Genomic DNA, 23234 nt, shown 5'->3' on the forward strand with positions numbered 1-23234 from the left:
TCTATCTATCAAATTTCTAGATAAAGTGATTAACCAGTTAAGTGTTTATTCTGATCTTATTTCCCTTTCCCTGTTCTCTTACCTTCAGGCTTTTATTGAAAAGGTTTTTCACAAGTCCAAATGTAAAAGCAATTCCTCATTAACAAATATCTATACTTAATATTAGGCAATATCAATTATACTTATATTGAAACAGGAATCCGAAGTGTTCGGTTCTGGTACTACATTTTGCATGTAAAAACAAACAAACCAACCATGCTTTAACTTACAGGAGGTACACAAATAACAAAAAAATACTAATAGTTACTTCCAAGAGACAGCTTCCTTTATGAAATCTTTTAAGTGGTGCTTCATGATTCACTGAGTTGTAAGCACGAGTTGTACTACAGCACCGTTCATCCCACCCTATGGGAATCTTTTCAATATATCAGGAAGTCTGAAGATCACATAAGAGATGCAATAAATTGTCAAAACATGAGCTATATCTTATTGACAAGCAAATGCATAAGGCAGCTGGTTTGGCATGCATACCTTAGTTCAATTTTTTTCTTTGCTTTGGAGTTCATATAAGAGGATGTTTCATGAATAGGCTCTGGAAAAAAATGACTCAAAAAATCCCTTAATAAAAAAATCACTTTTTCATAAAATGCCATACCTGAAGCATGGTATACTTCCACTTAATTATGTATTTTTCTGAATATGTACATGAACCATCAAAAAAGCTATTACTTTTTTTTAGAGCAGTAAACAGTTGCTTGTTAGATTCTGCCCCTCCTCACTATAAAAAAGGAAAAAGAAAAAAAAAGAAGGGGGGAGGATGTCCACATTCAACAGTTACAATTAGTCAGCATCATCATTACCCTGCTTTGAAGTCTACCATGCAAAAAAATCTGGCAAGTGTTTTGGCCTTCATTTTTGTCTTCTACAACCAATTTCACATTACTCTTGACAGTTTAAGGAGTAAGAGAAGTCACTGAGCTGCACTACATACCTCTGTTGAGGTACACAATTGATGGCTTGCCCTTTCTAACCATGTGAAATGGTGTAGGCCTTAGAGCAAAAATCTCACCTACTCCAGAAAATCTCAGCTACTCCAGAAATTGACAATACATTCATTTATATATTAAGTCATGTGTGAATTCCATCAAAGAAGCACCCATATACTCATTTTACCAACACAATTACCACCTTCAGATGTTTGTTTCATTTATCAGAGGCCTCTATAAGCTAAATGTACATCCAAAAAGCCAGACAGACATGCACACACTTTTACATACAACTAATTACATAAAAGATGGTCCCTTACTGTTTCCAGCTCTGCAAAGAATACTGCAGTCATGAATTAAACATCACCTCCCAAAGTTCCATTCTGTACTCTCTCTTAGCAAGGTTTCTGGGAACACCTATTAGGGACTTGAGTAGGTTTACATTACCTCCAACCTTAGGCCCACCAGCCGAACCCGGCTTTCTTGTACTGTTGGAAGGATTTCCTGGCTTTTTAGGTGCAGGAACCTTAAAGGCTGAAGCAGCTGATGATGGCCTATTTCCATCCACCGACTCGTCATCATCAAAGCTTTTGTCTGGAAAAGGATACATTAAATAAAAATAAAACCATTAGAATGAAGGTATATTTATTTGCTGATCTGCTATTTTGTTTCACATTTCACAGAGATTCACAAAATGCATAAATAAAAAAAGGATTTATCACTTCGTCCTCTGTCTGTGACCTGGGAATAAAATGACAATGGTAAATAACATTTTCTACACAGCAGTGCTTATAAAACATTCTTTTGCCTCCTTAATTAACCACTCTAAAATTGCATGCAGAAAATGAATCCTACACATTCATTCCCACAAAGGGAAAATATCTTTGCACAGATTGATTTTTTTTTGCCCATTTCTGAATATTTTCCCCAAAGGACAGCCTTAATATGATTTTTATCATTGCAGTCTACTGCTTCTCCCTTTTCTCCCTTTTACTCACGCATGCATTTTTCTGCTGCACATCCTCCCACAATGTGTCTACCAGCACTCCCTGCCTCCTTCCTTCCACACTGATTTTTCAACTTACAATCGCAGATCCGCTTGCAGATCAGCCGCCTCATTCCTCTGATAGCTCTTAAATCCCCTTGCTCTAGGACAGACCCAGCACTTCACATGGCCGCAACGCAGTGAATTCTCAACCCTAAGCGAAGATGTAATGGGAACCTGCTCGCAAACACCCTACATCCTCCGCTGAGGTTTGTGCCGGCATCTTTCTCTGCCTTCCCTGCACTAGGTGCCGGCAGAACCAATGGGCTGCGAGGTGACATCATCGGCAAGGAGAAGGTGGGAATCCTTCCTGCAAATAAATGCGTTCCCACACGCTGTGTCCGCCACAATTGCCATCCTGCGTTCAAGCCATTAGACTGCCTGCCCACTGCACTTCGGGGTTTGTGATCCTCTCTCCTATGAGCACAGTTTTGTTAATATCTAAGCAAGGAAGGGATTAATCTCTAGACACTACGTAAAGCAGCCCCAGTGCTTCAGAAAACAAAACCTGCAGCAGAACACAACCGTTTATCAACCCACTTAGTGGAGGAAGGATTTGTCTAAGCATCGACATGGAAAATGTTCTCATAGTAACTAAAATGGGCCAGGCTGAGCCCCAGCTGCATTACAGTAATAGAAGATCAATTTAGCACATTACCTTCTCTAAAACCTGTCACGTCTAAAAAAATAAAATTAATTGCAAACCCTTGTTATCTCTGGAAGGGAGACTATTTACCCATTGCTTATCCAGAGCTTGTTTCCAGCAAATTATCAACTATATTTAATAATAAAGCCTCCCAAAGGGAAGCAGCTTTCATTAAAATGGTAAAGCAAGGCTCTTCCCCTCTCTGCAGCATTCGCAACAAAACCTAACGTTAGAACAACCCACATTTAACATGTCAGAGATCACTGGTCCTGTAGTGAAGACATTTTCCTAGCACCAGCAAAAAGCTGTGTACTGCACTAAAAAAATCTTGATGATTGAAGAAACAGCAAAAAAAAAAAAAAGGCACAAGAAACCTCTGGACACACAGTGACAGCTTGCATGGCGATCATCCCGCCCTCTCTCTCACAAACGCCAGCTTGTGAGAGAAGCTCCCCATGCTCACTGGGGTGCAGATCTGCCAGGTATGGGGCCACGGCATCACCCCCTGGCCCCACATTGCTGTGGGAGCAGCACGGGGCTGCACAGCCCTAGGGCTGGGGAGGCAGATGCATTCCCATCCCTGCTACTTGTGCTCCCAGCAGCACAAAAAGAGCCAGGCGTCGCGGTTTTGAACAGGGAACGCCACCAAACCGATGCCAGGTTGAATGTAATAAGTGTCATACTGTAATAGGGATGCAAATGATGATTGTTAAAGTCTAGGATGCCTGCAACGCTACAGGTAATTTTAGAACAGCATTAGGTAATACCTTGCAAATTTTTAAGCAGCCTGAACAGCCTGACACATTAATACGCTATTGTGAAAACCGATCAAATGTAAATATTAAAATAAAGCAACAAAAACATTTTTGATTTTTACCATTCAAAATGAAACACGCTACATTTCATGCTACCAAACTGCATAACAATGCAGCACTGATATGCAAATGTTGCACAAGAGGCCTTTGAAAAAAAAATGAATTTATTTACAGCACAATGTTAAAAATATGAAGTGAGCATTTGCTCATTTAAGCAAAATCTCCTAATCAAAAGAAACCACCAAAAACAAACAAACAAACAACAACAAAACACCTAACAACAGAAACTGAACAACCCCAAACAATGCTGTACTCTGGGAAGCAAACATTCCTAGTTACTGACATGTTGTGTAATTAGGGGCCCATATATTAAACAATGCTCTGGATAATATAGTCATATTTCTAAACCTCAAAGACTTTTTTTATACACCAAACATTGTTAACACTGGATTAAAAAACCTACCCTATGAAATAGTTTCATACACTTATTCTGTCCGCAGGAAAACCTAGCCTTTAAAAAGCCATTTTTTTACATTTCTTTTTTCCCCACCCCTTCAAATGCAAAAGGATTTTTGGAATCATAGAACTCACCTTGACCACTGATACATAGACATTCTTAACTGGTCTTTTTCATGATTTATGTTAAAAAAAAAAAAAAAAGAAGTACAGTCACCACAAGTTACAGCACATTACCATCTTAATTCTAAGTTTTAAGGCTAAAGTAGTAAGTGTTGAGGTGTATTTTTTTTTTTAAATAAAGAAGAACAGGAAAATTTTGTACCATCTTTCATAGAAACTTAAGTTTTTCTCCACCCATTTAGGCTGTCACAGCTTTATTTCCCTAGGCTTTATTAACAGCGTAATACCAATTTATCTTTAGAAACACTTCATTTTCAGAAAGACCCCTAGCAGTATTTGTGAATACCTGAAACCTGCAATCTTCCATGAAGACATGCTTTCCATGCGTTCTCACTTGAGTGCCATGACACTAGTTTGCCTCTTTCACAAAAGCACTTCCACGTAGCCCAGTGCCCAGACCTCTGGCTCAAGGTACAATTGTTAATCCACAGGGCAGAAGCAAGGTGTGGGTCTACAAAAGCCAGCAGAACTGAGACAGTTTACTACACGCCCCCAGTTAGCTCCCGTAAGAGGGCTGAAGCTCCTGACTCCCCGTGTGCAGCATGACGACGGTTGTACTGACAGCACCCAGCTATGACTGTAACAGTAGTTTTGCGTAGTCTGCAAATGAAGTTATTTTCTCCAATGGAAGCCATAAAAGACTAAATATAATTGATAGTTTCAAATCAAGTCCATCTGAAGGATGCAAACATGTTTTCAATCTAGAATGACTTTGATAAAAACAACTAAAAGCAATTTAAAATGTATTAAGATAATTTACTAGGCCAAACACTTTCAGCATATCTAATTGAACATTTGCAAATATACCTGACAGCTGAAAGAACATTCTCCTAGCAGCACTTATTGCTAGCAATGTACAAAACATGTGAAAGGAAGAACACAAAGAAAGAGACCACATCTCAGTTAAATCTCCTAAGACTGTCCTTGTACTCAGTACCTTCATTCTAAATCTCAATGGATAGTAAGGGTATCGGTGCTAAGTACTTCCCCACAGAAAGCCTGGAATCTAGCATTGCCAAAAGCTCCTGAAGAAACCTAGAGAGCACCAAAGGTTCTCACTCTGGTACAACTTTGCTTCCAGATGAAGAACTTCCAGCTAGAAAAGTACCAAAAAAGGTTGTTATATTCATAAAGCTAGCAACACAAGTTCCAGCATTACAAGTTTTCTCCTCTACAGTAATGAGAGCTCTGCAAAGTCAGCATGTGTTGTACAAGGGCTCCATAGCAAGTGAACAGGTATCCAGGAGTTCAGGTAGATTTCTACAAAACGTTTCAGAAGAGTCAATAGAGTGTTTCTAGTAAAACAAACAAACCAACCAACCTGACCAACAGATTAGGCTCTAGAGTTTGGTAAACTGTAAGTTTGATAAAGTTATTTGAAGATTAAATCCAGACACAGCTGTTCTACTAAAAACAGAAACCAGATTTGTGAACCACAGCAAAGGTTCAAATACCAAAATTCTTAAGTAACGCACTATGCAATTTGAATTAAAAGTAACTAAAAGATAAAGGATATCTTTCTGTCTTGTAGCACTACCTTCGGTGGCCAGATTATACATATGTATTACCTGTTTTAAAAATTATTCAGACATGTCAAAGGATAAATACTTAAAAGCAAACTCAATATTCAAAGAACATTCCAGTATTCCAAGTGCTGAAAACGTCTTAACAACCTATTTACTCTGATTTGGTTTTCAAGCAATAATGGTAATTACAGATGTACGCAGGGACAAAAGAAAATCATAACCTTTTCATATCTACAGAAAAAAAATATTGATATTTATTAAGTGAAAATTAATTTATTGCTACCACAACTCAAGTTTTTACCTATTTGGTCTTACGAGTAATAGAATTGATGTGATGTTTAATATCTAACATTTTCTAAGTCACAGACAACAATGAAAGAAATGCATCATCATCTATATGCCTGTAGAAATAGATCTACACTCTGCTCACGTTACTCAGAAGAAGCTCATCAGAAGATAACTGATCTTAAAGCAGATCCCTAAGTAACACCACAGTAAGAAAAAAACAAAAAAAAAGCAACAAGATCCCTTGCAGTAACAGCGAACTAAAGCTGGCCATAAAGGCAAAAAAAGCACCAGTCAAGATCTTGCACGGGCTGTGAATACCAGTATGTGGTGTTTTAAAGTAGGTACAGAGTAGTCAAAGAGGACAGTCTAATGAAACCGCTTCTAAACCTTGATTTTTGTTAAAAACATGTCCTTCCTATAAACATTCTTCTTTCAAGTATTGCTAACATATACTATGATTTTGGACTACTCTTAACAGTTCCTCTTCCACACCATAAACTGTTTATAAAAACGTTATTGCAAAATCACACCTCAGCAAAACAATGACAAGTAGATTCAACTCCCAACCTTTCCCTCCCACATCCTGCACCTACCAAGAGGCTCCAACTGCCAGTTGGTGCTGCACAGACATAGCCAGCATTAACTACTTGAACAGCTGGGACTGGGTCAGTAGCTTGCTTCCAGCTGAACTGGTACAGCCGGCAACAGTTTCCACCAAGCATGAAAAGGAAGCCGCAAGCACTAGGGATGCATCAGGTTAGTTGATCCTTATAATCAATATTTCAAGCCAATGCCCCAACTATTTAGCAAGCACTTTATCCCTTACACATCAGATATTCCATACAGCAGGAATCTGTTTGTCCTACCACAAAGGACAGGATTCAGCTCCCTACACCCATTCATTCTAAACTCAATTTAGACAGTCCTGGGCATCCTGTCTACCTCCAGCTGACATTCCAGAAGGGCACCTGTCTCCCACAGGTCTTGTGCCACACTCTGTACCATGTGGCTCAGCTGGAAGTTGCAGAGCATCTTAAAAGGCACTACCTGCCTAAGTTTAGGCAGCTGAAGCACGCCCAAGATGCTTTAGACCAAACATAAAGGCAGAATTCCCAGTCATTATCCCTGTGCCAGTGAAGGTAAAAGAAAGAAAACAAACAAACAAACACCACACCAAACAACAGCAAAATAAACAATAAAGCACAGAAAATAAAACAAATAAACACTATGTATTGCAACCAATTCTAAAGCCAAATTCACTTAACGTGCCGCTTTTTTCAGGCAGTTCTAGTGGACTACAGCATCTTAAAACAAGGAAAAACACAAGCACAGGAAACCCCAAATAGTAACAGGAATGGGGCAAACGAATCAGCTAAATGTATCACAATTTTTTAATTGGATCAACAGCATAATGTTCCCCTAACATTCCAGTAAGATTGCAAGGTGGAGCATGGCTCCACTGATCGCTACAGCACAGTGAAATAGGTCCATGCCAGATGTGCCTTGAAACAAACAAAACAAAAGAAGAAAAACATAACACCAAGAATCTAAATGAATGTGGCAAGAGAAGAGGGGAAAACTGGAAAGAAACTAGACCTGAGAGAGACATTCAGAAAATAAATGTTTAGGGATGGCAATGGCACTTGCCACAACAATTATTCCCATTTCTTAAAGCCTAAGAATTATACTATATTTATATAATACTTATAATAATAATAATAAATTATTATTATATAATAATGTATAATTAATAATAATCTAATTAATAACTATTTAACAATGTAATTAATAATAATACATGTATTATTATACTTATATTATTATAATTTTATTATATATTATATATTGATATTATAGTATAATTCTTATATAATTATTATAATTATACTAATAATTTATCCATTTCCCTCAATAGTTTCATGAAAGACTATCTTCAGAGAAGACTTAATTCAGTGAAAATATAAAATATTCCAATAGTATTTTCCTCACCCCAAATAAAAGCTAGTCTTACACTCCATAAACTCTATTGTCTGTCTGAAAGACGCGATTTAGAAGACAAAGTTTCAAACAAAGCTGCAAAAAGCCAAAACAAGCAGCTGAGCTTTTTTGCCCTTCCAAGCCAAGCTTTGTCCCAGTCTCTAGTTCTGAAATATCTTCCTCAAACTGAAGTAATTTTCTCATTTTAATCATTAGCTACTACAATTAAGGGAAGGATTTTGCAAATCTGGACCTATCTTTTACATTTGCAGCACCTGTAAAATGATTTCCACTGTCCAGTTGCATTTGCAGAACTATTTCCTTTAGTCAGTTTTAAATTATTTACCTTCCAATTGGCCTTTCCTTTGTTACGCATTTCCCAAATGTTACTCCATAGTGAAGATGCAGTCAGTATTTCCGTACTTTGAAAGTCAACAACTTTATTCACAGCTTTCCTCAGGTGCATTGAATAGTCTCCTAAATCAACACCTGGCAGTCTATGGCCTACCAGTAACTAAAGAATGATTTAGTCAGTAAAGGGAAGAGGGAGGGGGAAGAAAAGGACAGCCAGGATTTGTAGAATTCATGACAAGGCACCATCTACAGCAGGATTCACAATTAAACATGAAGAAAGTACATACTTAGTTTCATTTTTCCTCAACATTTCTAGGATGCTGTTGCTTAAAGGCCACACTACACTCAGTGCTAACATGTTAACATAGTGTTGTGGGAATAACAATCAAAAAAATAAGCGTAGAAAGAAGAGAGACATTATTTGTAGAGGAAATCACAAATAGATAATTTCTGATAATTTCTGATAAATCAGCATAGGTTGATTCGGTACCTGTATCGCAGTAACTGATGGGAGTACTCCTCTGCTCCAGCACAAAGTAAAATTTTAAACACCTGTACTGAGGTGGGTATCCTTCTATGAAATTTTAGAAGGAAAATGACAGAGGCAGGAACGTCTGAAACAATCAAGACCTGTGGCAAATGAATATGAATACTCCCATATAAAGTCTCTCTACCCAGACAGTGATTGTAATGAAACTGGGTAGTTCACTTAAAATAGTAATAACCAAAAAGAAATAAAAGGTTTGAAGAGGATTTTTACTTCTTCATGGCTGGTAAATCTATGAGCTACAAAAAAGGACTTGGCTATGATTTATTTAACTGTTGTAGCCTGCTTACTGAAGACCTGATTGTTGGAGAAATACCTCACTCCAGCTGCTAAAGATACCAATACCTTTTTTGAAGGTAAAACTACTTTCTTGAAGTATAAGCCTGTGCTATTCATCTTTAAAATATTCTACAACTTCATAGCTGCTCTTTGTTCAGTAGGCCTGGTCTCATTACATAGGCTCCCTAAGTCTTCTTCGCAAGTTTCCTTTGTACACTGAGTATCTACTCTCAGTAGCTTCAGTATGTACTTCAGCAAATCCATTAACCTATTTTAAAACAACTATATTTAATATGAAAACACATTACATTGGGTTAGAATCCACTATGCATGAATTACAACATGGGGTACTGTAGTTCAGAAAAGTGAGAAAAAAGGACCATTGCCTTTGTACTTGTAGCTAAGTCAGTCAAGCAACTGGCACCCATTGAGGAAGGAATTGTTTGCAGTAGTTCCAGTACCTAGTTCAGTTAAATTCAAATGTTTGTATGAATATTTAAATTTCAAAATATTAATTAGGAATATATCACCACAAAGGTGAGAGAGGCAGATTTAAGGACCACGTTCATTCACCTTTAACATGTATGATATGCCCCTTCATTATCACATATATGTGTGATATATATCACGTAATATCAGTAAGAACACTTAGAGAGAGCTCAAATTGTGATTTACTATTAAAGATTGACAATGATAGATTTAACATCAGAGAAATTACTTGAGCAGAAAAAGCTTACATTACTTCTTAGCTTATCCAATTTCTGTGTGTTAAACTATATTTGCATGTTGGAAATGGAAAACAGCAAGACAGATTCAAAAATAAAACACAGCTCCTAAAGGTGGAGCAAGCGTATAGCTTTAATATGAACACACAGCAGTAAAGAGATTTATTATTTCTAATTTTACTCTAAATGCATATAGTTCAGGAATTAGAAAATAACATTTATCTGAACATGAAAACATGCATACCACAGCACAGAATAAAAGGGGTTGTTAACGGCCTTTGAGCTCACTAGCCAACCTGTTCTCTACCTGACATACTCAGGACTGGAGATTAAGAAATTATGCCAAATTACCTTCTATTTATTCTCAATGCTGCAGCTTTACTGTAGGTGAAAAAAAAACTGTGGTTTTATTACCATAGACTCCACTGAACTTCATATAGAAAATGAAAAAACCTCACATCAGATCTAAAAAATCAGAAGTGTCTGGCATGCAGCTAGACAGTTTTAGTAGATGCCATTTTTCTTCTGTAAGAACATCACCTAATCCCCAAATTAAACATTTTACATGCTCTCCTCAATGTTTCTAAGGAGTTTATAAAAAATATATAAATTTAGTCGATGATGAAATTTAGACCAAAAATTTTAGACTGATTTTAGACCAAAAAAATCTATGCAGAAGTGCTTTTGACCCTAAAGTTCAATAGCAAACCTTGTATTTCAGAAGTCAACTGCTTTAGAGACTTTTACCAGTTCTACACACAAAATGATCATTGATGGTAAAAGGGTATTTTGGCAAAAATACATCTACTTAGGTTAATTGCTTGGGTGGCCAAGGAACTTCACAGAGTTCTGGCATTCCACCAAAGCAAAAATATCTAATTTTAAGACAATGAGTTTCTCCTCAAGGCTGTTAAAAGTTTTTCTCTGCATCTTCATCCCTTCTCCTCACCTTTCCTGAGGCTCCAACCATCTACAGTTCTGAAGGCTTTGAAATGTTTCACAGCTGAAGAGCAGGATTTTTACAATCAATTAAATACATGTGAACCTATACCATTAAACTGGTAACTTCAAAAATTCCATTGCCTATATTCCATACAACTGTACAACTCCTTTGAATTTTAAATTACAGCTACTCCTTGTAAGCATCTAAAGATATAGCTGGTTTTCAAAAGCACTAGAAGGCTCTTTCCTGTTTCCCTATAGAAGCATATTTTGATGGAGTTGAGAAAGGAAAGGATTCACAAACCATGAACACAAGTCTTTGAAACTAAGGTACATTTATAAACACAATATACAGAGTGGAATCTGACTCAGGTGAACGCTATAGCAGAATCCTTACTTCTGAAGAAGATAATCTGAAATGATCCATTTATGGCTTACTTTCTTTTCAGTATTTACAACAGCTATACTTTATTAAAAATGACATAGAAACAGTAACTCTTCATATTTAATAGATAACAAAGATGAACATTACCTGGCAAGGCAAATATCCAATTAGTCATGTGAAAGAATCTGTCAAAGAAAATGCTTAGTAGACTATAAATTTCTCCTTGGGCTGTTGGCAATCCTAACACTCATTTCAAAATTTACATTTTTTAATATGTATATACAAACACATATTTAAAATGTATATATGTTATATACATACGTAATATTATAATATATAAACCATAGTCTGGATTAATCAAAGATGTTTCAAAAAACAGGATATTAATTGAAACACCAAGGTTTTTTCCCTCAATATAACTTATTCCTAAAAAAAAAAAAAAGGAAACATACTCCCCAAAGGCAACTAACACTTCCAGGTGCCAAATTAGGCATACCTGGAAACCTTTTCAGTGAACTGTCATGCTTAAGGAAAAAAACAACCTCCCCCACAAAACAAAACAAAAATGAAACATCCATACACAAGCTTCTTGAAACTGAATACCAAAAGTTCCTTTAGACTTAACGAATTTCATTTAGAAACCAGAAGACAAAAGTTACTCATAGTTATTATTCTAGAACTATATATATATGTGTAGTTATTACTCTAGAATCCATGGTTGTTTTGAGAAACTAAGTGTATGTTTTCATGTTTGCAACTCCGAGCATTTGTTATCAAGGAAACAGAGTTGCTTATTTCTTACTGGAAGCTTTTTTAAATTCATACCAGTGTTGAACCTTGCTGTGTTCATCCATTCTATGAGCAGAAATGGTTCCTTTTAATACAGCCCTTGGCTGCTTTACACATTCCCTCCCTCTCCCACTTAGTTGTTTCACTGTTCCAGTGTTCTTTTACAGCTACTAGCAATGGTATGCACACTTTATAGACAAAACGCTACTCAGAACCTATGCTAATCAGTGAGAGTACCATATGACTTTACAGTGAAAAGAAGCTTTCAACTGGTTTGATTCAGAACAGCTACCAACTTCCAACTTACAGCATCTGTCCTTCATCTCTTAAGCACAAAGAGTAAAGCCATTTCTCAAACCAATGTGCCTACCAGCTGCTAACAATGGAAGAGGAGCAGTGCACAGCAATTAGAGGGAAGGGAGCCAGTGCAGGCACAGTTAGTATGTTTAGAAACAGCCCCAAAGAACAGAAAAGGGAACAAGTGATGCATTTCTATTTCCCAGTACCTCCCTCTATTAGGGTCTAAAATATTTGCTTCAGGAAATGGCTTGGGACAGTAGAAAGCATCACAGCTACATCCTGTCCATTTTCTAGGCCAACCGAACAACAAATTTATTACCATCATCCACAGGACCACGTGGGTTTAAAAACCCTCCACCCTCGCACCAAATTAAGATAAAGTCATAAATAAACATCAAAAATGCAAATACATGGCAATTTTATATATTTGAAAGCAAGCTATTGTCTGAACCACAGCTACAGTTTCTGTACCTTTAATATGCCTTTTTTTTTTTTTCAGTTGAAAGTAAAATATTAAAGTTGGACAGCACCCACATTTTACAGAAAGTACTAATCAGATTAAAGACTTAGGAAGACAGCCTTCCGCTCAGCAGAACATCAGAGAATAGAAGATTGTTCTTGTACTTTAGGACCATGCATACATTAATGAGGTATTTTGAAAGAAGACAAAACTCATAATTTGATATGCATATGTAGTGAGATATAAGGATGATTCTTACTATATTTACATATAGTTACTAGAATACACAACTAAATCAGTTACATGTACTTTATCATTTGAAACATGACAAGTGCTTTAAGCCATGAAACATCATGACATAAAAAAAATCCAATAAATACATTTCTTTCTTTCATCTGTATGATCCAAAATATAACACTTAATATATGCTAATCAGGCAAGTGTTGGCACCAAATACATCTGCTTACAAAGCTGATTAGATGCTTTCAGATAGCTCTCAAATACCTTACGTCTGGAACTGCAATGTTTACTGCATCTGAACAAAACTTCTGCCTAATCTCCCTTTCATGCCTCTTCTCCCTGCCCCAAGTTTTAAGCAGATAATCTTTTCCTTATTTCAATTATCGTGTTGAACTGAGAGCAGGACAGTCCCTTACCTACAAAACAGCAGAGTAGCACAATGAAGTCAGTGACAATGTGACAAAGGGCAGATGGAAGCCACTGAACTACAGGCCACCAAGGGAATGTACAATGCAATGAGCCACCCTGCAAATACCTTTGCTACCTCCTTAACACCCTAATCTGTTTATCAACAGATAAGGTCAGAAATGCAACATCCTCTCCAAGAAACAAGAAATCCAGAGTGAGAAACAGTTCTTGACTAGTCTTCCTCAGCAACTTGCAGAACAAACAGGCCTACATTCACAGAAGTATGTGAAATGCCTTTAAATCAAGGCACTGAATGCTTTCTCATTGGCATGCATTCAGCACAGTGGAAGTAACAATTCAATTGTTTGCTGGACCACAAACAATACTGTTTTCTTCCTCTACATGCTCCAAACAAAAAATTGGAGAGCCTGAGACAGTTAACAGAGGGATAAACAGAAGACTTGCCTCTGCCCTTTAATCTTCACTTGAGAAATCAGATTAAGATCCAACAACTAAGCACCACATTTTATTTACATTTCTGCTTGTGCTCAAGAAAACTGAAAGAATGCAGAGAGTTAGAATAAGCCAGTGTCTTGCACTCAGGACAAAATGTTGAAATCATGACCTCTATATAGTACTTCCAAACATACTCCATGCAGTTTTACAGCATATCTAGGCAAACCAAATGAAATAAACTAACGTTTCTGTTCTCTGGCCTACCTGCACAGCAGCCTTCCAAACATCAGCCCACCTTCACAAGCAGTAAGTCAAACATACACACTGGCCACAATGAAGAGCCATTTTGTCAAGAAAGACAATTCTCAAAGGCTACTGAATCACTAACCTTTAAACAAATTGTTTCTGCTATGTTGCAGGATATGCAGGACACTCACAAAACAGAAAATGAGAGCTAAACCGGCATATCAATTCAGAAATAGAAGTCAAAAAGTTCTCTTAATAGTTGCTAGGGTTTTGTTTTCCCTAACAACTTCACAGCACAATGCCAAAAGACTGAATTCCTTGTAAATGTGGTAAGCAATAGTTTTAAGAGAGACCAGCAGTTACATAATCATCCTACACACTCTTAATTGTATCTGGCATTATTGCTCAAAGCTCCCACACAGAACATCAGCTGACTGCCTGAACAGTACTTTGTTCTTAGTGCCTTTGTTAATGACAAATCTAATCATACAAGGGAGAGCTCCACAACCACCCTCACTTTATAAACCTCGACCATTACAGAACCACAAAAATCCCATCGCTTTGCCTAGGGAATACAGTTATTCCTTAACAGGCTACAGCTTGCACCCTTAATCTGCAAGTTACCACAATCCATGTTTACATCACAGAGAACCAGGCTGCTTCATGGGAAACAAACACTAAGGAAAACATTCTTAGGAAAGAAATGAGCAACAAAGACCTTAGTTAACCTGACTTCCCTTGCAGCTTGCCAATGACAAATAAAAACAAACAACAGAAAAATGCCTGAATATTTTGAACACTGCAGCACAACCTTACATTTGCTGCTCTGCTCCCTCTGTTTCAGCTCCACACAGTCAAAGAACTAAGTGGTGAATGTAGATTTCAAGACGCTTTAGAAGAGGTCTTCTCTAGGATTCCTACTGCTGATGTCTTAGCAAATTCAGATAAAAGATTCACCTTAATTGAAGTAGTTAAACTTTGTGAGAGAAGCTTTTCGCCTTAATTTAAGTGCTTAAACTTTGTAAAAGGAGAGGTTTTAATATTATTTAGGGATGTAATTAGCAAACGCAAAAGCTCTCTTCGTTCATCCTAAAACTTGCTTCAAGCTCAAAGGCAGCTCGTCAAGTTTCTCTGAAAACAACAAGGGGTACAGAGGAAACCACGGCCGCCAGGAAACGGGACATACGTCCAGTTTTGAGAAAGACAGAAGCATGGATCCTGCGGTGCTTCACTGACCTACTTCAGGGGTTTGTGTAACGAGGCACCACGCCCAGCCGCGACCCACGCCTTCACCCCACACACAGCCCAGCCCCTGCAGCGAGCCCCCTCCTGCCCGCCCGCATCGCGGGGGGAAGAAGAAGAGGAGGATAAGGAAGGAGAGGACCCTATGATGGCGCCGTTACTCACCGTCCCCCACCGCCATCATAGCGCGGCTCCCAGCCACCACAGCCACCGCCCCGCTTCAAAATAGCAGCCCTGCGCGGCGCGGCCCGGCCCGGCACGGCCCGGCCCCGACTCTTACAGCGCTCCGCCCCGGGCCCGCCTCGCCCCATCAGGGAGCCACCCTCCTGGCCCACGGGGCTGACGGAGGCGGCCTCCGGGCAATGGCTACTAGCGGCCTGTTCCTGCCTCGGCCCCGGGTTAAATAATAACAAAGTGTTTCCTCGCGATTTGTTGCCTCTTGTCCAAGGGTGAGTTTCAAGTTTGGCAGGGGTTGTCGCTGGGAGAGGCAGGGAGCTGGCAGCGGCTGTAAACCGCTCACCTGTAGCAGGGTGGGTGCTCAGTTGGGGAAGGTCCTAGAAACATGGAGAAAGGCCTTAAAAAACGTTGTGTGCATCAGCCTGCGCCCGTCATCGACTTTCAAACACAATCAAACTGAAAGTACTGCTTTGCTGCTCCGCAAATTTTCATATTTCAAGATACTAGCTACCACGGGTAACAGCTGAAATTTAAAATTTCAGCCAGAATATGATGTCACTGTCTCCATAGAAACTCTGTTTCCACAAAGAAACCAACATAGGGAAATACAAAAAAAAAAACCACCAACAACAAAAAACGTAATACGGCAAAACAGATACATGCTAGTTCAATGGATTTTTCTTACCTTTTTTTTTTTTTTTTTTTTTTTTTTAGGAGAACATAATAACTTGACTGCATCTTTATCACCTGCAACATAGTTCCCCCTTAACTGTGATACTAAAATCGCTGTATCCTATCACCTATTTACAAAACTAACACTATAGCACATAGCATTTAAATAGGAAAATTGCATGGGTTGAATAGAGACATACAATTTACATTCAGTTCAGATCATTCTGTCTACTGAATGGAGTAAAGTGTAGAGCTCAGTGTTATTATTTTCCCTACTTTTAATTCTACGTCTCAAAATTTACACTACTGCCCAATACTGGAGTTGGTTTAAATTCTCTTAGTGAAAACAGTATTTACAAACCCCAGTCAGCAGAAACAAGTGCTTTTGCAGCTTTGAGATTGGCTGCTGGGTCTGTTTCCATAGAAATTAAAATTCATTTGCTGAGAAATGGGGAGGTGCTTTAAAGAACCTTCCTGGTTTGCAGGGGTATGAACATTTCTGTTGGAGTGGAAGGGCATGACAAGCACTACATGCAAGGCTTAGCATGACAGACAAACACATCCTGATACGATTCTCGTGATACGCTGCATTGTTATGAATGTAGACAAAACACAAGGTTTTCCATAGTGCCTTCCATGCTTCTTGCCTGTTTGTTGGCTTTTGAAGCTCCTTTAAATGAAAGCTTCATCAAATGAAGGACAAAGCCCAGCTAAAGCACTAACAAATAGAAAAATCTCTTTTCAGTAACATTTTAAAAATAACAGTATAGATGGATTCAACAGATAAAAGCAGTTCAACGAAAAATACTGAAACAAATGTACTACAGGGATTCTGTCTCTGGGACCGAAACAGATGGACTCATAGTAACTTTTGCACAGAATTTGCCACCTACAAGACAAATCATTTATACCACTGTATGTAAGCACTGACACCTGCATTGTACAGATGAGATAAAATGGCTTAAAGAAAAAGAAACGTTGTCTACTCTCATAAGATACAGACCAAAAGTTCTTAAGTGCTATGTAAACTAGTCCAGCAATAACTATGTTGTATTTATATTTTCATATACATCTAAATTATTTCAACACATTTTTATTCCTTCCTCTAACTTTCTCAGTTCTCCTGAGAACTGCCAACAGAAAACACGCATGTAAAATGTATCTTTGAACAGCTCAAACCTATGCGGTAGCATGAACTTTAAATGTAAAAACCAATGGTTTACCCTTCCAAAAGGAATAAATCTACAATCTAACAGAACAGTTATGTAAAATATTTTCCTCCAAAATTAACACATATTTTCTTCTCTTTTTTCTATCAATCCTTACAGATCTACTATTCTACTCTTCAGGTGTTCAAGAATAGCAATGTTTTACTTCAAACCGGAATGCAACATAAAACTCTATTAGCTCAAGGAAAAGGTTTGAAAACACATTTTCTTCAAACCTACAATCTCTTCAATTTTTACACAAACAAGAGAAAGGTAAGAACATTCAAAATGAAAAAGTGCATTTCCATCACATGCATTCCTCAAAATCATAGAAAAAAAAACTCTTGCACAGTTACTTCTTAGATCTAGCAGAGCCTGTTTTCAGTCAAAATAACTGGTTTCAACAAAAATGAGTATCTGAAAACACTCCCGTATAAATCAAAAGCCACTGATTGCTTACAGAAGAAAGATAAGGAAGCTTTCAAATCCAATCGTATTAAAGCCACTGCTACACCACCGCCCTTGTGATATTATGCAACCTTTTTTCTTAAAGTATACTGTGGGAATAGAAATGTTGTTTTTGCAGAGTTACATTGTTTAGAAGGAGGGAATGTGGTACTGAGATATGCTTACAGTGATAAGAAAGTTTAGCAGGCGACCTTGTAAAATGCAGACAATCAGACTCCTTAGGACAATTAGGTGAAAATCACGGTGTCAAGTCAAGTCAGATAAGTGAAGAAACATTACCACTTCAAGCAGTAAAAATGTCAAAAGAAATTTGAAATTTAACAGGCCGGCGACTGAAGGCCATGCATTGTTTGTGAAGCATCAGATAGATTGTGAATCTGGATTACCCACTCAGTGGGGAAACAGGGGAGGGTCCTGCCATCAAAAGGTATATAAACTGTGTTTTGGAACTAGTAGATGCGCTCTCTCCTGCTTGTGGGGCGCCCGCCATTGCAATCGCGAATAAATTACTACTTCACTGAGATCCTCGCCTGAGCCTAAGTTATTGGCTACGGAGTGTTTCTCACAATACTTTTAAGTAGGAAAGAATGCTGGTTTTGCTCTTTCCTACTATTAAATACTAACTCAGGAATGCAGTAGGAAGAAACAAGGATTCTTTGCACAACAGGTTTTATTTTTGTGAAATGCACCAAAAAAAGAGCTTAAACTCAGTACATTAGAGGGGAATTTTAAAAGGAAGTCTTAACTTAAACATTAAAGTGTCTTTGAATGCTGCAATCACCTATCTTCAATTGAGAATTTTATGTATTTTATGTATTTTATTTTTATGTATTTTATGTATTACAATCATTATTCAACACTTTAAACTGAGAAAAAAATCACATAATACATTCATCACTTGATTACCCTTTTCTTTTAGAAATGCTCTTAAGATAGGAAAAAGGCTCATTTGATTTTTTTTCTGTGCATGAATACTCTGCAGCATTCCTGTGTCCTCTACTGAGTGGATGCAAAACTTGTTAAAGATTCTCTGCTGCTTTCCGTGCAGTTTCAAAACCTTTTCCTGTATTCTGACAGTCCCAAAACCACTTTTTCTAATGTAAGTTTGTTTCACTATGAACTGATTTTCTTAGTAGTCTTATATATGTTTCTAGTCATCCATTTCACATTGTTAATGCTAGTGTTTAAATATTTATCTTGTGTTAATATAAAGCTGATTATAAACATATGTTCCTTTATACTCACCACTGATGCTACTTAAAATCATAGTTCCAGAGTTTCTTATTTCATCAAATTTTGTAAAGATTGTTTGCAACCTGTAAAGAAGAACAAATTATATGTATATGCATGTATATATTTACATCTCTGAAATCTCCCAGGTTACTGGTAAAAACAGAACTTAGTTTATTATATATAAAACAGTAACACAGAATATACAAGGGATTATGAATATGTAGAAACAATTTCCAGAGGACTCTTCTTCTTAAGTTAGTTGAGCATCTTCTCGCAAATGCACATAAAGCTAAGCCAAGTCAGTGAAGAATAAAACTGAGCGTCATTATTAACATTATTAAATATAATGAAAATTCTAAAGTACGGGTTCAGTAGTATTACACAGTGACTTCAGAATGGTGGTGATATAGAATCATAAGTGAACAAAATAGAGATTACTGTTTAATTTGTTCTGTGACAATTATAAATTTTATCAAGATCTCAGCTTTGTTATGAAAATATTTTTGAAGTGGCTTGTGCCTCCACTAAAAAAAAGAGAAGATGCTTTTTTCTAAACTTAAGGTACACTAAACACTTTAGTTATGTTCAACACTTACCGCTGATTTAAACACAATAAAAAACATACTGCAAGTGCTTAGCTGAATGTAAATAGAAAAATAAATAAATAAACAAATAAAAAATATCCACATTTTCAGTCTGGTCCCACATGGTAAAAAATGCTATTCAAGCAAGAAAGCTGGCCAAACCTGAACAGCTATTTCTCATCACTTCTGCAGAAAATGCAGTAAAAGTAGTGTCTCACAGACAAAAATTTGACCAACAGACTAGCAGTGGGTTTGTACTAACATAGTAAGTTGTTCAGCTGCAAACAATTGAGAATACTTCCTAACATTTCTCCAAAGTCTTTTCTGCATCTTAGGCTACTCAGCATACAGTAACATCTAACATGCATGTGAATTTTTAGATACAAAACTAGGAGGATTGAATCCTGACCTTAAGCACATAGTTATCAACTATAAACCACATAATGGTCTGCAACTCTCTAAGTGGATATAGCTCAGCTACGTTATGAGGACTAGAAGCTATATTATCTGATTCAAAATTTGCTAAAAGAACAAATATTGAATGGCTCTGTTTAGAGCTCACAATCCAAACTATTTTAAGACAAATTGGGAAAAACAGAAAAGAACCATGCTTGGGTATAAAAATTCTCTTTGCACAGAAAGGAGAAAAGTCAAAGAATCATAGAACCACAGAATCGTTTAGGTTGGACAACACCCTTAAGATCACCAAGTCCAACCATCAACCAACATTGCATACCTCTTTCATTCACCTGAAACTCCTTTATCTAATAACAAAGGTTATAATAAAATCATGAAATGCAGCCAGAAAACAATATGAAAAGCCTCAGCGTTTCCTCACACTTTCAGATGCTTCAGTGCTCTCAACATGTTAGTTTTACTTTCCAAATATTTGAAAGCAATTTGCTGGAGAGCAGACTTTGTCATTTATTCAGGCCCACAACCAGAATATCACATTAGCTGAGAATTCCACAGGAAGGCCTACCTTATTTCAAATGTCCAAACAAACAAACAAACAAACAAAAATTAATTGTGTAATTGAATAATCCGTAACACAAACCAGCAGTTACTCTACCATTTCAGCTTATCTCAAAACTATTTATAACTCCGTAGTAGTTTGCATAATCTTCTCCTAATGTACTTGTCAATCTTTTCCTTGGAACCTCTCCCTTTTGAGCCACAGTTGCATTTACAACCATTGCAGCCACAGCAAACCATCTGAAATAGCAGCAATTCATAAATGTCAGACTACGCTGCCTTAATATTAAACCTGAGTCTTTTCATTAAAAGGTCAATTTGTAAAGCAAAAGCAAGTTATACTGTAATGTATTTTTTGCATTTAGACTTCAAAAAGTAAAACTACAGCTATTGCATTAAGTGCTTTCTGGGTACCAGTATTCACTAATCACATATGGAAACCCGTTACCGTGCAACATGCTTCCAAATGTATGAAGAGAAAAGTTTAACAATAGGATCAGACAATACACATAGTAATGTATTATGCCATCTTACTTTCTTAAAAGGAAATAAATGCAATTGCTACATATGTGCAAAATTAAGTATTTTTACTGTTTACCAGGGACTGCGAGTTCACCTCAACACTACTGGATTCCATACTGAACGCTGCATTACCAGTCTGCCCAGTTAGTAAGGACTTAATGCTGTGTGCAAAACACTGAAGCTGTTATCTTGAGAGAAACTGAACATCAACACTATAGAGATGAAGAGATTTCCATCAAAATTTGCCCTTGTTTTTCTATATCCTGTTACACTGATGGCATGCTGCGTACGTGTATACACACACCCACGCACCCTCCACCCCACTTTGGAGAATTTAAAAGAAAAAGTATTTCCTGCTCTTTTGACCTTAGTTATCAAAAAATACTTCAATGAGCATTTTAAATTTAAGAGAAAAATGAAATGCCTTCTTATGAATACATTATAATAATACATAAATTGCTTCTCACTCTGGGCAAAATATCTGACAAAGTAGTAACCAGGAACATTCAGTAACAGCTTTGTCAACACTCAAAGCTACGCAGTCAGTGGTGCAGGCTGGAGAACACTGTGGTACTGCCACTCCTGAAAGCTTACAATCACATCTTTCTGGCTTCAGACAGACACATTCTCTATAGTGTAGACACAGCTGAGCTGGCATACATTTCCCTTTACTTCCTCCTTTGAAAAAAAAAAAAGATCTCACAGACGGGTGTCTACATCTGGACACACAGATGGACCCTATCTACAGTATGAACTAGACAGACAAGTAGAATGTGCATACCACACCAAATGTAGCATTCATAAATGCATCCTGTAAAGTACATAACGTATCAAAATATCAAGCTGTGGCCTTAGACACAAGAGCTCTCTAAACAAATAAATGTGTTTTTATACATTTATGTTTCTCAAGTAATGGTGGGAAAAGCTGTCAGATGACTTCCTGAAAACTCTTAAAAGGCTTTTAACAGTCAGACCTAGCAACTGCTGCTCTCTTCCAGATCCACATGTACTATTTTTATTCATGGAAGATCAGCTACACATGTTCTGTACTGTAGGAAATTCCATTTGGCTCAAACAGAAAAAAAACTGTTCAATATTCTTGGCTCTTAGAACAAGAAATACAATATGCACTTTCAGTATTCACAAATATATTAACACTAATACTTACAGGCCCCGTACCAAAGACTGTCAATCCTCTTTGGCAGCAACTTTAACTAAAGGTGAAACACAACATCCAAATCTCCAGCCACTGATTTGATACTGATTTTTTGAGCAATGTGCTTCAGGCCAAAATTAAGATACTGTTCCGAGATTTACAAGTTGAAAAACAATACATGGAAAGAGGAACTCACTGGTTTCAGTCACAAACAGAAATTCACAAATTAATCTCTGTGAGAGAATAAGAATGCACTGAAGAAAAATAGAAATAGTAGCAAGTAGAGTTGAAATACAGAAGTGCAACTCCCTCTTCTTTTTTTGACCATCTAGACTCCTATACAGGTCCAATTATCCTTCTCTAGAAAATCCAATATTTTCCACAAAGGCACACTTAGCAGGTGCAAATTATAAAGCCTTTTTAACCTAGTATTATTAAACTACTAGCCACATCTGGCTTTATATAGACACAACATGCTTACCCTATTTGCATATTTAAGGAAATTGACTGATTTCTGTAAACAACGCTTGATGTCTGCTGAAAGGAAGGAAAGTCATGAGCTCTCATTTTCAGAGCTTTAAGGCAGAGTGCACTCAAGCAGCAACAGACAGACTTCTCATGTGTCAGTCGTTATGTAAACTGTACAAACCTACATTCTATTAAATCACATGTACCAAATACTGAAGTAATGGTGCTAATATTTACATTTATGCACCATTTTAATGCACTGTCACAGTGAAAGAGCTGCAGTGTGGTTAGGGCTGACCTGAAGAACTGAAAGCAGCTGTGTCTGAACTACAGATTATCTGTAATACTTGAAATCCTTAAAACCTACCCAGACACACAAATATGAACATAAATTCCCCTCAGAACAGTTAAGATGATGCCCTAAATCAAGTTGCTTCACACACCATAGCTCCTGCATATCCACACAAAAAGTTTAA

At 37.3% G+C, this 23234-nt stretch overlaps 1 protein-coding gene and 1 long non-coding RNA gene across 35 annotated transcripts in view; one reads left to right on the forward strand and one right to left on the reverse strand.

Annotated features, from left to right (window-relative positions):
* CLASP2 (cytoplasmic linker associated protein 2) overlaps positions 1 to 23234 on the reverse strand; it is a 139232-nt gene that overhangs the window by 92074 nt on the left and 23924 nt on the right. For 25 of the 34 annotated variants that reach the window (XM_084511530.1, XM_084511541.1, XM_084511552.1 and 22 more), the window contains 2 exons: positions 19066 to 19136; positions 1434 to 1580 (listed from right to left, as the gene is read on the reverse strand). In XM_084511530.1, the coding sequence (XP_084367656.1) occupies positions 1434 to 1580; positions 19066 to 19136 (218 nt within the window). Of the gene's footprint in view, positions 1 to 1433; positions 1581 to 2071; positions 2272 to 15460; positions 15603 to 19065; positions 19137 to 23234 lie in introns of those variants that run through there. The other 9 variants (XM_084511556.1, XM_084511554.1, XM_084511551.1 and 6 more) reach the window with 5 other exon arrangements.
* Positions 15611 to 22029, forward strand: LOC311432965. Its single transcript, XR_014690451.1, has 3 exons — positions 15611 to 15744; positions 17473 to 17625; positions 21214 to 22029. It is a non-coding gene; the product is annotated as an uncharacterized lncRNA (long non-coding RNA).

This window comes from Aythya ferina (genome assembly GCF_964211825.1).
Source record: "Aythya ferina genome assembly, chromosome: 2".
Taxonomy (NCBI): Eukaryota; Metazoa; Chordata; class Aves; order Anseriformes; family Anatidae; genus Aythya; species Aythya ferina.